This window comes from Mus musculus, chromosome 2, assembly GCF_000001635.26.
Source record: "Mus musculus strain C57BL/6J chromosome 2, GRCm38.p6 C57BL/6J".
NCBI classification, from domain to species: domain Eukaryota; kingdom Metazoa; phylum Chordata; class Mammalia; order Rodentia; family Muridae; genus Mus; species Mus musculus.
This window is the reverse complement of record NC_000068.7, coordinates 65336071-65353244: the sequence shown is the minus strand read 5'-3', so window position 1 is coordinate 65353244 and position 17174 is coordinate 65336071. Positions and strand designations below refer to the sequence as shown.

At 40.5% G+C, this 17174-nt stretch overlaps 1 protein-coding gene across 2 annotated transcripts in view; it reads left to right on the top strand.

The window, feature by feature from the left end:
* The window catches only part of Slc38a11 (solute carrier family 38, member 11), a 50364-nt gene that overhangs the window by 10782 nt on the left and 22408 nt on the right, over positions 1–17174 (top strand). The window contains exon 7 of one of the 2 annotated variants that reach the window (NM_177074.2): positions 3128–3207. In NM_177074.2, coding sequence (NP_796048.2) covers positions 3128–3207 — 80 coding nt within the window. Of the gene's footprint in view, positions 1–3127; positions 3208–15718; positions 16850–17174 lie in introns of those variants that run through there. The other variant, XM_030251752.1, reaches the window with a different exon arrangement.

The window sequence follows — 17174 nt, the reverse complement described above, 5'->3', positions numbered from 1 at the left end:
TTCCCATGGATAATTTAAACAGTTAAGCTAACCGTGACAAAGAAAGGTTGAGTGTTTGAAGTCATAAATGCTTAATCTTAGGTAACATTGTACAACTTATGCATGTAACATTGTATAATATGTGTGTAACAAACTTCCTGTGGTACCCCCTAATCTATATTATGTTTTGTATATCAGTCAAAATTAACGGTAAATCAAATTATCCCTTAAATGATGTAAAATCTTTTAATTTGTAAATTCCAATGTCTATTATGCACATTTTCCACTCGGTGAATTTAAATATCAATTTGTTGATTGATTAATTGTTGAGAATTTGACCTATGACACTAAAGTTTTAAAATAAAATTAACTAAATAATTATTTGACTTACCCATAGAAGCTTATTTATATCAACTATCTATTATCTGCCTGTATATTTTAAATTTTTATTTTATTTCCATGAGTACACTGTTTCTGTCTTCAGACACACCAGAAGAGGGCATCTGATACTATTACAGATGGTTGGGGCCACCATGTGGTTGCTAGGAATTGAACTCAGGACCTCTGGAAGAGTAGTCCTTGCTCTTAACCACAGAACCATCTCTCCAGGCCCATATCTGCCTATTTAATTCTCTTATTGCCAAGGAATATATCTATTTTACCCAAGATATAATGGGTACTATGTCTACATGGTCATATATTACGATAATAATTAATTATGAGATACTTTTACAGTCTGCTTTGAAAACTGCAACCATCAAGCACATCACACCCCTTGCGTTCATTTTTGACATGGTATATCCAGTGATGAAGCCCCTTCTTCCAGACAGATTTGCACACAGAGTCACCATTCCTGAGTATTCTTACCACCAGGCTTCCCGTCCTTAACATCCACCCAGAGACAAGGAAGGATGTATTAAAAGGCAGGCCAGACATTGCTGCTCATACCTGTAATCCCAGCATTTAGGAGCTGGAGGGAGAGACAGGCAAATCTCTACGACTTTGAAGCCTACCTGATCTACCCATAATTCTAGGTCAGCTAGGACTATAGAATGAGATCTTGTCTTTAAAAAAAAAAATAGTGCATCAAAAGGAAAATTTTTATTTGCCAGTTATTCTATGAATCAGTAATCAATTTTTCTCTTCACAAGTTCAATATAGATATATAAATATTATCTTCTGAGAGAGGAAAGGAAAAACATTCATGGGGAAATGGTATTACTGAACATAGTAATTATCCCCTGAAGATGTCATACTGAAATCCCAGTGAACAGAGCACAGCACTGCCTCCCTCTGGAATATTCCTGTGGCATTTGAATACCGCCCCTTTACTGTCTAGCTATGAACTTCAATTTGCTAATTTTTCTCCCTGTTCTTCACAAGACCTGGAACTCATCATAGACATGTATTTCAAATTAAACATTAAAAACTTAGAACCCAATGTTAATAATAATCACATGAAACAAAAGCATTCTGAGACTTTTTTTCCTTTGTCATAGAAACCTTCTCAAATGTGCTTACTCATTTTTAAATGAAAACTCAAAACACAAACCTATTGGAATAAGTGTACATACAGAGCAGAACGCATGCACACCCTCACCAGATTGTGTTTTAAGCAGATGAAATAGGCATAGCGCCGAGAGGAAGACAAAGAACAGACCCAGAAACAGAGCAAAGGGTAAACTGCACCAGACAAATAGACTAACATAGCTGGAGAGCAAAGAGGAAATGGCAGACCAAAAAAAAACAAAAAACAAAACAAACAAACAAACAAAAAAAAACCAATGAAGATGTGTGTATGCATGTTATGTTGAAAGAAAGGGGGACGATAAAAATAGAAGAAGCAATTATCGATAGGAAGCCCTGTAAGTCAATACTAAAATGGGGTCTGAAGGAAACAAGATATTTTCACTTTTACTTTTCTAAGTTAAAAGTCCTCACTTTGGCTGGGCAGTGGTAGTGCACGCCTTTAATCCCAGCCCTTGGGAGGCAGAGACTGGCAGATCTATAAGTTTGAGGCCAGCCTGATCTACAGAGCAAGTTCCAGGACAAATCCTCATTTTGTATCCTGAGCCAGAAGTAGATAAAAGCTCTTAAAGCTTTGTTGTAAGATCACAGTAGACACTTGATTCTCTGTTTGTGGCTTAGGGACAAAAATCATGTTATGATAAGTAGTCTACATACCCACTGGTCTATATATATATAAACAACTTGGGAACTGGATAAAGACAGTCTATGAATAAGTTCATAGATTTTTGTTATTGTTCTTTGTCTTTTTGAAATTCTATTTTATTGGATATTTTATTTATTTACAGTTCAAATGTTATCCCCTTTCCCTGTATTTACAGTTCAAATGTTATCCCCTTTCCCTGTTTTCCCTCTGAAAACCCCCAATCCTATCCCCTTCCCCCTACTTCTATGAGGGTGCTTCCCTACCCATCCACGCACTTCTGCCTCACTGCCCTAGCATTACCCTACACTGGGGCATCTAGCCTTCACAGGACCAAGGGCCTCTCTTTCCATTGATGCCAAATAAGGCCATCCTCTGCTACATATGCAACTGGAGCCATGGATCCCTCCATGTGTATTCTTTGGTTGGTGGTTTAGTCCTTGGGAGCTCAGGAGGAGGAGGGGGATCTGTTTGGTTGATATTGTTGTTCTTCTTATGGGGTTATAAACTCCTTCAGCTCCTTCAATCTTTCTCCTAACTCCTCCATTGGGGTCCCCGTGCTCAGTCTGACGGTCAGCTGTGAGCATCAGTGTCTCTATTGGTCAGGCTCTGGTAGAGCCTTTCAGAAGACAGCTTCTGTCAGCAAGTACTTCTTGGCATCAGCAATAGTCTCTGGGTTTGGTGTCTGCATATGGGATGGATCCCCAGGTGGGACAGTCACTGGATGGCCTTTCCTTCAGTCTCTACTCCATTCTTTATCCCTCTATTTCCTTTAGAGAAGAGCTACTCTGGTTTAAAATTTTGGAGATGGGTGGGTGACCCCATCCCTTAACCAAGGGGCTGTGTTTAACCTCTCTATATGGTCTCTACAGGTTCTCCCTCCCCATTTTGTTTATAGGTTTTTTTTAAATGGTGCAGTATTTTTGCATAATTCATCTGCATCCTATAGTGATGATGTCTTTGCGTTTCTTTTTGCAGATCTCTTTCATCTCTACAATTTTAACAACTGTAATTCTTGGAATCGTAATGACAAGGGCCATTTCCTTGGGACCAAACATGTAAGTGTTGCTGTACCTTTGATTTTACATCGAGATTTGCTTAAACATAGCATATTCAGGAACATAAGAAGTGAAAAGATGCAGCCAGATGTAAGGAGGCAGCCAGATCGAGATTTCAAAGTCATTTTCAGCTATGTAGCAAGGTCAAGGCCAGACAGGAGACTCGGTCTCAAAATAGGAAATCAGTAAGGAAAAAGAGAAAAAAGGAAGAAAGAAAGAGGTCACACACACACACAGCTGTAAGAAACCCTATATAGTTAGTACCTGGAAGAATCAGAGAAAGACTTACACTCAGTAAATGCAGTGAGAGACCTGCAATGTACTAAACACTATAGAAGGTAATTTGCGCTGTGTCTTAAGCAGTACAAGGAACACTGTCTTCTATGTATGGTCTCTAAAAAAAGAAAGGGCGAGGGAAACCAGTGCATACATCTGATTGGTAGTGCAGTGCATGGGGAATCTGTTTCCTTCTTGATTAATTGTTGCTTATTCAGGCACATACTTATGAAAAGCTCCTTAGCTTGCCAGAAAAGAATGCTCAAAACAAAAACAACAACCCCCCCCAAAAAAAACAAAAAACAAAAAATCACAAACCAAACAACTAGACTCAAGTAGGTAGGAAATCTGAGACTGGGTGCCAACATGCTTTGATTTAGGAGAGTCTCTTGTCCCCTTGCTACAGGTCATCACATGGCAACCAGCTATGTTGTTCCCCTCCTGATCTCATCTGAGCCTTAGTACCTCCCAAGGGCCTTCTTGTCAGACACCACCACACTGAAATATCAGGGCTTTGCCATAAGGATTGGGACAGATAGCTGGGAAAAGGTAGCTCCTATGCAAAGAGACCCTTAAGTCATTACCCAAATCAACAAAAGGAGAGAGAGAGAGAGAGAGAGAGAGAGAGAGAGAGAGAGAGAGAGAGAGAGAGAAAAGAAAGAAAGAAAGAGAGAGAGGGGGAAGGAAGGAAGGAAGGAAGGAAGGAAGGAAGGAAGGAAGGAAGGAAGGAAGGAAGGAGGGAGGGAGGGAGGGAGGGAGGGAGGGAGGGAGGGAGGGAGGGAGCAGGGAGGGAGGAAGGATGTAAAAGGAGGGAAGTTGTTAATTCAGCCCTATAGAAGAAAGAGGAAAGGAAAGGAAAGGAAAGGAAAGGAAAGGAAAGGAAAGGAAAGGAAAGGAAAGGAAAGGAAAGGAAAGGAAAGGGGAAGGGAGGGATGGAGGGAGGGAGGGATGGATGGAGGGAGGGAGGGAGGGATCACTAATCCAGCCCTACACACCTGTAACAGCTTTGAAACATACATGATTTGGTTCAGGTCAACATGACCATTTATTCTCCCCTTTCAGAAGGCTCTCATTAAACGCCTATTTTTTCTGGTGATTTTGCTGTGAACTGGGAGAAAAGAGCAATGTATTATCTAATCAGCATCTACTGCAAGTTATTCATCAGTTGGATGTTCTAAAACCAGAAGGAAAACAAATGCCATACATGTGATAAGTGTGAGGCAGAAACATGAAAGAGGGGTTAGAGGTAATGCCCAAACTAGGGAGGGCATCACGACCTGCTTGGATCTAGGCAAGCTTTCCTGAGGAGGGAACAGTGTGTGATCTGGGTATCTTCACAGATAGATTAGAACTTTTTTAGAGAGATAAGTGGATAAAGTCTCCATAAATGTGCACATGGAAACACATGGGTGTATGTCCAGTTCGATTGCTGATCATTCGGTATTGACTGCATTGATACTATATTCCATCCTAGTTTTCAAAAACTGAGGTACAGGAACCAGAAGATAGTCAATGGGTTAAATAATACAATAAGTAACAATTTAGGCAAAATGGTGATGATATGAAACATAAGTATAATGACTGAAACTTTCATACTGAGAAGTAAATCTAAGCAGGCATACATAATAAAAGGTTTTATTCACTGGATATATAAAACACTGTGAGACAGTATCAAAGAGGGGAAAGGAAGAGAGAGAATTGGGGGACTTGAGAAGTTGATGGATCAGAACTCACTTATGCTCCAGGAGGGGCAAATGATGTTCTCAAACTCCACTGCAGGTTTCACTCACCTGACTGGCTTAAATCACTGATGTGCCAACTACGCACCCACTGAGCCTCTGAGAGCATTTGCTTAGGGGCCAGGCAACTGTACTCCGTATGGAACAATTAGAGGCCAGGAGCCAGGGGCTAGAAAGAACCTCTGACCCAGAGACTGGCCACAAGTATACATCAACTGCGCCCCATCCCCCACCTGAAACCAGGGCTTTTTGTTTCTTCTCAATGTCGGTGGTTGGTGGTTCATTCTTCACCTTGTGTTTTCCAGTATTTATTTTTATGTGGAAAGTGTCATGTGACAGACTATTTTGAATACAAAGAGGAAAAAAAATATCTTTGCTCTCAAGGGTCTCCCGTTTAGTGGGGAAATAATGCTCTGTAGATAACTATCAGGGAAACTATCAGGCAGGGATGTTCACTTCCTGTCAGGTTAAATGAGCTCATTTTGTGACTAAAGAGCTTAAAGCACTGTTTGTTTGGGTTCTAAACAAAATGTAGCCTTAATTTCCTCTGCTGGTGATATAATATTTTATCCGGGACTAGATTTTTACAGTGATGGGGACTATTTAACTCTCCCAATATTTAGATGTCTAAGAAGTATACCTTTTCATACGGTGCCACCTCCTATTTCTGTTTGAATAGCTCTGCAAACAACTCCTGCTTGCCCTGTGTACAACCAGGCTAATGAAATCTCTGTAGAGGTTGGCACAGTAGCTAGCCAAGCAGGCTTCTTTCTGGAAATAAGACAGGCAAAGATGCTCATCATCCATAAGACATGAGAAATCCAATACACTGTGTGTGCTTTCCTTCGTTTTCAGTTCAGATGAATGGTCAGAGAAGCTGTAGATTCCTCTCCCCCTAGGTCTTCTAAAATGGTATTTGAAAAAGGATCTTTAAACCCACTATCAGAAGAGAGGCAGGTCTGTCACAGCTGCTGGTATTGACCTTGTTACCATGGAAACACCTTTTTAGTGGTTGTGTTTAAAAATAAAACACAATTCAATTTCCTTTTCCATAACTCATAGGGCCATAAATTCTGCTTTCTGGTATGATTTCAAATAGCCACAGCCCAACCACTCTCTGTTTCTCTTGGAAATTATGTTCAGTTTTATTGTATTTTCTAGGTCTTTGCTTTATAAAAAATTGAGGTAGCAAGGCAATTTAATTGTTTTCCAGAAAGGGCACAAGTATAAAAATGCAATAACACACTTGGGGTTTTTTTCCTATTTTTTCTAACTTAAATAAGAGGCATTTTAAAAAATTCTTTATTTGGAATATAATTAATATTTATATCTTACAATCAGTGTGGAAATGATCACATGTAGCCAAACTTAAAACTTTTTTTATATGACATCTGTTATGGCATTTTAATCAATAACAGCATTCTCAGCATAACTAGAGTATATATGTCTATACTGTATACAGACATTTAGATGCACACATGTACTCTAGAACCTGGCAAGCAACACTAATTTCCTTACTCAGTCATTCTAAGCCTAAAACGCTATTATTTAATAAACTAGATAGGATTCAAGAGAGGATCAGGGGAAAATGGGTTAAAAAATATGCAAATGTACATATTTGAGGGAGAGTTTTGATTAGTTCTGACAAATGTCAATCACTTAACTGTTATGACATATGAACTGTTGCTCCTTTTGTTGTAAATGACAATCACCAAACTGTAATCTGACTGCAGTAAAAGACAATTTATTAACTCAACCATAAAGGTTCAAGGTTGGGTGCTGGGTAGGGTAATATCGGTCTGTTGTATCCAGGAGCTCAGTTAATGAAGTCAGAGGTGGCCCTTCTCTATCTCCATGTCCTTTGCTTACTAGTGTTTGAAATGCCTGCTTACTGTCTTAAGATAACAGCAGGTCGTCTCAACTTATACTTGCTCACGTCTACGTCCTCAAAAAGAGAAAATTTCCCTCTCGGGTGCTTCCAGTGCACTAGAAGGACTATCCCCAATTGGCTCTGTTGAGGATCAATAAGGATTCCTACCCCAGGATCTGTGCTGAGTTGCTTGTGATCTGGTGCTAGGTACCCACCCTTGGAGCGAAAAATAGGCTCACATCGATCGAGTGTGCACCCAGACTGAATAGGAAAATGAGTGTGCCCAGAAGACATCAAAGCAGTAATGGTTAGAAATGTGGATGGGCCAGTGTACCCTGCAAATTACAGGACCCATTTAGATTACAGGGGTTGTGTTACATGGTATGGGAAGAACACACAACAGAATTGAAGATGTGAATGATAAATATCCTCATGAAAAAAATACTCCTATTGAAACCTGGAGAAATGGTTTAATGAAATTTTTAAAAAGAAAAGAAAAATCCCACATGTTTCTAACAAAGTATTTCATGTCATGTATGTACTTATAAACCATATGGTATAACTGTTAAAAGTTATTTCAGTAGAATACAATGAATCTAGACAAAGCTCTCTTTCTTCTTCTGTCTTCCCATCCTCCTTATTTGATAAAGAGTATCAAATGAGGTAAAGTGGTGGGCGAATCTGGCCTAAGGTGAAAAAAGAGCTAAAATATTTTATTTTGTTTTAAATGTAGGAACTATTGAGCAAATTATAGGTGAATCAAAAAATCAAAAGATGAATCTAAAGATTGACTCATGTTGGCAGGAGCGGGTGAGACAAAGTCTCACTATGTAGCTCTGGCTGTCCTGGAACTCAGTATGGAGACCAGGCTGCCCTCAAACTCACAGAATCCGTCTAACTCTAGCTCCCAAATGCTGGGATTAAAGTTGTGTGTCACCATATCCGGCTTCTAGGAACTCTTGACAGCATTTGGTGCATTGTTTGCATGATCCTTAGGTAGAAGCTGGGATATCCATTCTTGAAAGTGTGACCTAAGGACACAGAGAGGAACAGTTGGTTTTGTTCTGAAGGTCAAGTAGGCAATGTGAGTTTCACACCAGGAGCTTCGGATGCTGTCCTGGAATGGTGATCGGGAACAGATTCAGAACTTGAGATTTTAGCTTTGTAAATTTGGAGCTTTTACCAAAAGGAATTGAGAAGAGTTCTCTACTTAGAAATAAAATGATCATTTTTCTTGTTGAATTTTCTCTTTTCACCTCTTAAGCATCTTCTTGTAGGGTACTTGATGTCTTTCATCTTGCTACAAGTACCCAGAGAACAGAGGTCACACTTGCTCTTTCATACTGCATGCTTAGCTCTCCAGAATGTTCAGCCCAGACTTCAGTGCTCAGCAAAGAAATGCCAGATCACCAGTTGGACGGCTATCATATGCCTTTTTGCTTTAATCAGTTCATCCCCAGGTTTGGCCGAAGTTTACTTTCAAACCCAGATCATAATGACCACTAACCCCCACTTTTCTATCACTAGCTTCCCCCACTACATAGATACTGTGTTTAAGGCATAACTAGAGTTTTGTTGATTCTGGGTAAAAGTCTGCTTGGAGTATACAAAGAAATCTTTTGCTAAACCATAGATGGCTTGGAAGAGACCAAGATGAAGGGAAGAATTTGCTGCAGTGTAAAATTCTTGTCTTCTTGTCGAGCTGACAGAGAGCGGCAGTTCTGAAACAGAAGTGTGGACAGATAAAGCTCCTGTTTTAATTGGGCTATTTTTACAGCCCGAGGTAAGGGCAAAGGGAGAACAGAAGCCTGGAAGAAGGCTGACTATACCAAGAGTCCAGGCACAGGATAACTGGTACAGTATATGTACATGGATAGTAGACATGAAGAAGGAGGAACCTTTAAGCTGATAAAGTTAATTAGACTTAGTGACTATGGGAAGGGGCTAAGGGAGCAAGAGCTGCATAGAGTGATGATTGATACCAAGGTTTTTAGCTTAAACAACTAGATTTATAGGTGGTCCAGAACTCACCACCAAAGGCTGAAACAGATGAGTCTAGTGTCAATCAATGCCTATTGAGTCAGTTGTTCTAGGTTATGGGGCTACAAAGGTAGATATAACCCAGTCGCCCTCTGTGGAACTATTAAAGTTTATTGAGGGTAGAGTTGGGCATATAACCATCAGAGATCCAAAGAACACTTATAATTCTAGCAAATATTTATCATATTAAAAAATTACGAGTCTGGGGAGAGATACTTCAGTCATTATGTGCCTGTAGCGAAAGCATGGGGACCTGAATTCAAATCTCCAGAGTCCCTTTTGTAAAGCTAAATTATTGGTGTATGCTTGTGATCCCAGCACTAGGAAAATGGAGACAGGAAGATTTCTGGGCTCGCTGGCCAACCAGTCTCAACCAATCCAGGTTCACTGAAAAAAAATCCACCCCCTCCCCCCCAAAAGATAGTAACATCATAGCAGGCAGCCGTTGAAGAGATCTCTTAAAAACTGTGATAGGCTGGGCAGTGGTGGCGCATGCCTTTAATCCCAGCACTTGGGAGGCGAGGCAGGCAGATTTCTGAGTTCAAGGCCAGCCTGGTCTACAGAGTGAGTTCCAGGACAGCCAGGGCTACACAGAGAAACCTTGTCTCGAAAAAAACCAAAAACAAACAAACAAACAAACAAACAAAAAACAAAAAAAAACCCAACAACAACAAAAAAACCCAACAAAAACAAAAATAAAAAACCTGTGAAAGGATGATGAAATATTGTTCTCCACAACAGCTGCCTTCCAGCAGGTCTGCAAAAGGAGAAAGGCTTAGCTCTATTGAAGGGGCAGGCCACTGAGAGTCTGAGCAAGCCCCAGTAAGTATAACGTTAACACTCATTAGACTTTTCTCTTTTTGCTGGGGTGAGGTCACAAGGGAGTGGGTGGGCAGGGAAGGAAGTGAATGTGGTAGGGGTGTATGATGTGAAATCCTCAAAGAATAAATAGAAATATTATGTTGGGGGAAGAAGGGTATGGTAGAAAAGTGACCGAGGAAGACACTGGTGTTGTCCTCTGACCTTTACACACTCATGTTCTTACACACACCCATAATGGTGTTCTTCAAATGAATACACAAAACACACAGCAACAGCAATAATGATGCTATTGATGGTTTCTGAGGTAAGATCCTACTCTACTCCCTCCCACCTGCTTGTTTGTGTGAAATCAACCCAGCAAGAGCACTTAGTGAAGAGTCGGCAAGGGAATCAAAGATTAGATGATAATTAGAATCAAAGGAAGTTGATATCTCAAGTGATGAAACATGTCCATGATTACATGACTTGTTTCACGTGGGTCATTTTTTTTCTTTGTGTGTGATTTTTAAAAAAAGATTTACTTATTATTATATGTACGTATACTGTAGCTGTCTTCAGACACGCCTGAAGAGGGCGTCAGATCTCATTACGGATGTTTGTGAGCCACCACGTGGTTGCTGGGATTTGAACTCAGGACCTTTGGAAGAGCAGTCAGTGCTCTTACCCACTGAGCCATCTCTCCAGCCCGTGGGTCATTTTTTTGTAAGAACAAAAGTAAATTCTGTCACCACCACCACCACCCCCCAAAAATCAACATTAAGTTTTCTGAAAATTTAAATCAAAGTTTAAAAATTGTATTTAAAGTCAGTGAATCCATTTTGACATTGAGAGTAATCACAAGGGAGGATTTTTTTTTTTTCCTGCCAGCTCATGTCAAACACAGATCTGTATCAAGGAGTCTGACACAAATGCGCTGGGAGGGAGCGGTGGCTGAGGAGCCAGCTGGTGCCGAGCCTGGGGAAGTGGTCAGCTCTGCCTGTCACTTAGAGCTTGTGCTATGACAGAAAACAGGAAACGCTGAGCTGTGCCTAGGGGTAGCCAGAGCATTTAACTCTAAGCTGTGTCTGATTGAAGCAGTTAATTTAGAGCAGGTTCTGCCTACACGGATCACTCGGAAGCATCCTGTGCTCTGCGGAAGAGTTTGAGTGTGCGCTACCAGAAGGTACGAGGTGTTCTGAGCCTCCTGGCCCAGAGGTGCAGTGTCCTAAGGTCCAGCAGGAATACCTCGAAGCTTGGTTGTTGTTTTGGTGTTATTTATTAGAAACAGGGGCTCAATATATAGTCTAGGCTAGCCTGAAATTTGCTTTGTAGACCAGGCTAGCCCAAGCTTACAGACATCCACTTGCCTCTGCCTCCTGAGAGCTGAGATTTCAGGTGAGACACCATGCCCAGCCTGAAGCTTGTTTTTAATCACTTCATAAAGACAGGGTTGTTTGGTAGGACAACATTTCTGATCCCTCGGCCATTATGAAGATAACAAATTTAAGTTTCTAATCAATACAAGATGCAGGACTCCAAGGATCCAAACCATCACCCACATCTGGCAGCTCACCACCAGCTGCAACTCCAGCAACGGAGGAGCTTATGTCTTCTTCTGGCCTCTTCAGGCATGCCCATATATGACATATGCTCTCACAGACATACATATAAGTAAAAATGATTAAAAATAAGTTTTTTCTTTAAAAGCATAGAGGACTATGTATATAGCTTTGTAGTTAGCATACAGGAAAACCTGATTTTGACCCCCAGCATCCCCCCCCCACCAAAAAGGCTAAACAAAAATTATATAATTAACATCTGTTAAGGTTTTTTTTTATGTAAAGGAAGCAATCATTTCTTTTTGAAGCACTGGTCATTCTACGGCTGCAAACTACTCTATACCAAGCCCAAGGTCACTTCAGACCTTGTAATTCATAGACACTAAAGTTTTCAAAATGAAGTCCCTTGCCTTCTCTTACTCTTCCTTCCTACCCCCTTCTCCCTTTTCCCTGCTTCATTCCTTCTTTCACTTTCCTGTTTGCTGGTTTGCCCTGTTTGACTTTTAGGCTTAATCCCTTTTGTTAACCTTCTTCCAAATGCTCACACAAGAAAGATACTGGGTCACCCTGACTGGCTTCCTGTTCTGCTAAGCCTTCTAGAGAGATCAGCCTCTCAGTTTGTTCCTGTACCACCCACCACCACCCTAGGATCCCACCCCCATCCCCCACGCTCCGCCTCTTCCAGGTTCCAGACACTCTCTCTCCAGGATCCCAAAGCACCCTGTTTTTCTTTGTTTTCCCCTTTTATTGGCACACCCAGGGTAGCTCACTAGTGTCTGAGCCCCGCCCACTCCCAGCTGGCATGACCTAAGCCACTCTTTCTCATGTTGTGTGTCTTCCTCATGATTCTCCACAGTTATGACTTAAACATCCAATTTCTTTTCACAAAATATTTTCTCCTCAGATGTCTCTTCTTTTAGTAAAAGATTCTGGGATCTCAGGACAGAGGGGGAAATCCATGTGTCCTATCCTTGTTTAGTTATATAATCAACAAACTGTACGTGTGTGTGTGTGTGTGTGTGTGTGTGTGTGTGTGTGTGTGTGTGTGTGTGCTGGTACCTGCGGAGGCCAGAGAGATCCAATATGGATAGTGGGAAGAGAACTGGAATCCTTTGGAAGAACAGGAAGTGCTTTCAACTGCCAAATCATCTCTCTAGGCCCAGGTTAAAAGTTTTAGTATTGGTTTACATGGAGGTGTAAGTGCAAATTTTATTATTTCAAAGACATTTTATGCTTTAGAAAAGTTATTTCTCTTTATGTGGAGTTTATACTCTGCTGTGATCTAATGGAAAGGGATGGTATATTAGTCAGGGTTCTCTAGAATATAGAATATATTCTGTATATATTCTACAGAATGACATTTTCTACAGAATGACTTACAGGCTGTGGTCCACTTAATTGAACAATGGCTGCCTATAAATAGAAGTTTCAAGAATCCAATAGTTACTCCCTCCATGAGGATAAATATCTCAGTTGGCATTCTATATATGTTGGAATCCCCAAGAAGTAGGCTCTAATGACAATTATGAGGAATGGACATGCTATTGATATGAAAGCAAGCAGGTAAAAAGTAAAATCCCTAAATAGAAGGAGTGGACTAGATTTCAACTAGGTCTTCCATCTTCAAAAGATCTAGATTAAAGGTGTGTCTTCCCACCACAAATATCCAGATTAGAATGGCCTAGTCGGCCATCACTGGAAAGAGAGGCTCATTGAACACTCAAACTTTATATGCCCCAGTACAGGGGAACGCCAGGGCCAAAAAGTGGGAGTGGGTGGGTAGGGGAGTGGCGGGGGGGGGGAAGGGTATGGGGGACTTTTGGGGAAGCATTGGAATGTAATTGAGGAAAATATGTAATAAAAAATATTTAATAATAAAAAAAAGAAGTAGATCTTCCCACTTCAAGTTAAAAAAAAATCCTCACACATGTGCTCCATTTGGAGGTCTTAGTTAATTCCTGACATAATCAGGTTGACAACCAAGAATAGCCATCACAGGTAGATAAGTAATTCTTTCTCAAAAATTATCCAACTAATTACTGCAACATTATTTCTAATAATGAAAATAAAGAAACAATGTAAGTTTCTACTCCATGATAAATAAGGAAAATACAACAAACACATACAACATAATGCTATTCCACCATTAAAACCAAAACAAAACAAAAATAACAACAACAACAACAAAACTCAAATCATATAATGTGCCACAACAGGGGAATGAAAATCATAAATAAAAATATAAAATAAAGCCACAAACAGAAAGACAAGTATTATATGATCTCGCTCACTTGGGTAATATTTTAAAAGTTGATCTCAGGAAGGGTTTAGTCATACATGTGTTTATTACCATCACTTGGGAGGTGGAAATAAGCAAATCTGTAGGAATCCCAGGCCAGCTAAGGTATATAATGAGAACATGTCTCCAAAAGGCACACAAAAACAGTTACTTTCTTACAAGTTAAAGAGTTAAATGGTTGCCACGAGAGGCTTAGGAGGAGGTATACAAAGACACAATTAACAGAAATAAGTTCTATGTTCTATATTCAGTAGAATGGTTATTGATAATAATAATGTACTGTTTATGGTTAAAAGCTAGAAAAAAGTATTTTACATATTTTTATGATAGAGAATAAATGATTGAGTATGTAAATGTGCATGTGTGTGTGTGTTTGTCCTGATTTAAAATTTACCTGGTCTATACATGTATCACAACAAAATCACAGGGTCCACCATACATATGCAGATTTTTGTTCAGATGAAAAACATAACAAATTTTCTACCAGCTTTATTCTGTGTCCCTTCTTTTTAAGACAGGGTTTCTCTGTGTAGCCCTGGCTGTCCTGGAACTCACTTTGTAGACCAGGCTGGCCTCGAACTCAGAGATCCGCCTGCCTCTGCCTCCCGAGTGCTGGGATTAAAGGATGCACCACCACCGCCCAGCCTGAGCCCCTCCTTTACCTGCCAGTTTCTAGTCTATGTTACTCTACATGTGATCCAAAGATTAAAAAAAGAAAAAGTAAGAAATATCAGAATTAGTGTTTAGATGAAATCTTTGAGAGTCAACCCTTGAAAATATTCCTTCACTTAAAACCACAAATTTTGTTTTACGTACATGTGCCTGTTTAAGCATACAATATGAGTTTGATTCGGTAAAATTGTAGGAAAACAGCTTGCTTGCTATGACTAAGAAAATAAATACTGAATCATATGCTTTTGTGTATGTGCTAAAATTCATAGGCTTACCCACACTAATGTGTTAACATGGTAAGTGTACTAACAGATGTTTCTATGAGACTAGCCTGGCATTGATTATGAAGGCCATTTCTGGTGATGTATTAATCATACAAATTGCTTGAACGTATTGCTAATATCTTTGTATTTTGACATTTGTCATCTAAAAGCAGAAAGACTGTAATTTCATTGGTTTTTCAGCTAGGTTGGGTATCAAATTTTATGTCATCTCATAAATTATACCAGGAGGATATAGCCATTCCTTTTCTTCTCTTCTCTCTCTTTTCCTCTGTCCCCCATGTCTCTTTCCCCCTCCCCATCTCCATCCCTTAGTTGCTCTTCCCCCTCCCTCTGCCTTCCCCCTCCCTCTGCCCTCCCCGTCCCTCTCCCCCCCCCCTCCTCCTTCCTGGACCTGTTTCTGAACTCAGTCTTATTCTGTGACAAACCGTTGAAAACCCACATCCTGTTACCTCTATCATTTTCCTAGATTTGGAACACATTGCACATTCAGAGCATATCAGAAAGTTAAAGCCCTCTGCTAACACTGCCCAACAGGGATCATTTTATAAGTATATTAAATAAGTGTGCATGTTTCAGTTGCTCATTAAGGCTGGAATTTGCCAGGCTGACTGGAGGGAGAGAGAGCAGTGAAGGCAGCAGGTGGCAGTAGCTTCCACTCAAAGAACAGAGATTCCCAGCAGGTCCGGAAACGACGGGAGGCCTCCCGCTCAGGCTAGCTTTCCTGAAAGACAGTTTTCCCCCTCTGAGAGCTGCTCAGTTCATTTATAGAAAGATGATATACTGCACAAACTCCACAGACGTTGGACAAAACAAATGGGACTCGCTTGTGTCCTCTTCATTCAGACAATGAATAACAAACGTGAAGGCTGAGTTTTCATCTCGAGAATTGCCCTTAGTTGCTCTTCCCCCTCCGGTGCTCTCCAGTGGGCTCCTTGTCCACCTCCATACACTCTCCTGAGTCTCATTCAAACGTGGCAATAGAAGTGTGCCATGCTCGTGGATGCTTATTTGCCTTTGAACACTTAAGAAAGGATATTAATCCAATATTAATAAACAGTACTGATAAAACGGACTATATATTGAATAGATACTGCCTTACAGTTCCTTGCTCAGAAGATTTACACGCCTTATCTCATTTAATCTGTGCAATAGCTCAGGGAATTAGATAAGATGGTTACACCCATTTCACAAATGCAGAAATTGAAACAGGGATCGATTAACTTGGCTAACGGCATGCTTTAGCCAATAAGTAGAAGAGGCCAGAGGAACAGACTCCAGGCCTGTACTATCCATTATTACCAGAGGTAGAGGGAAAGGTATGTATTAGGTAGGCCAATCCGTGCTGATTCTGGGTGTTTTAATTCCACTGGGATTTATGCTGCTTGAGAATGTAAATGGACATGATGAAGCTACACTTTTAATCCCAGAGCTATAATAAAGGCTGAGGCAGGGAGATCACATGTTTGAGGCCAGCCTGGAACTCTGTCTCAAAACCAAATAACTGAGTAAAATATAAGTTTTAAAAGCATGTATGATCAAAATTCCTCTTGAGAAGTCTACCAACAGGTAGACTCTTGAGGCCAATGCACGAAAAGATTTTGTACGAAACACACCAGGAAGCAAAGCAAATCAGACCATGAAGCAGAGACTACCCAGATGTTAAACAAAAATAATTGTTTTGGTTTTGGTTTTGGTTTGAGACAGAGTGTGTGGCCCTGGCTGAGCTGGAACTCAACGTGTATGTCAAGCTAGCCTTGACTTCATAGAGATCCACCTGCCTCTGCCCAGTAGGGGCTAAGGTTACACTATGTCTGGTGTAAACAATGATAATTCTTAAATGTCTCTGCAAGAAACAAATGAAACAGCACAGTATATTTCCCCAGAAATAGACAGTACACCGTCAGTCAGCATCAGCTCACATGTACCCTCTGCACTCCACCTCTCTCAGGCGGATCGAACTGGAAAAGCTGAAGAGGTGAATGGAGAGGAGTTATAGGATACTGGCAATTGTCTATCTCCCGTAGGATCTTGTGTGATGACTCCATACTAACTTTTGTTGTTATATTGATCGAGCAAATCGATTTCCCCAAGTCACGCAGTCAGTGAGTATTTTATATGTATAATTAAACACAGAATCTGTCCAAGTGTTCAACAGGCATTTTAGAGCAGTGGGGTTGGGAAACTCTGATGCCCTCAGGAAAGGTATGTTGATGAAAACCACTTATTAATTTTCTCTTTCTCTTTTCAGTAATTTATTTATTTTATATGTATGGGTATTCTTGTCTATAAAAATTGTTCTCTCTCTGTCTCTCTCTCTCTTTTTCTATCTTCCTGTCTCTCTGTTTCTGTATTCCTCTCTCTCTCTCTCTTGTGTGTGTGTGTGTGTGTGTGTGTGTGTGTGTGTGTGTGTGTGTGATGTATCTGGGG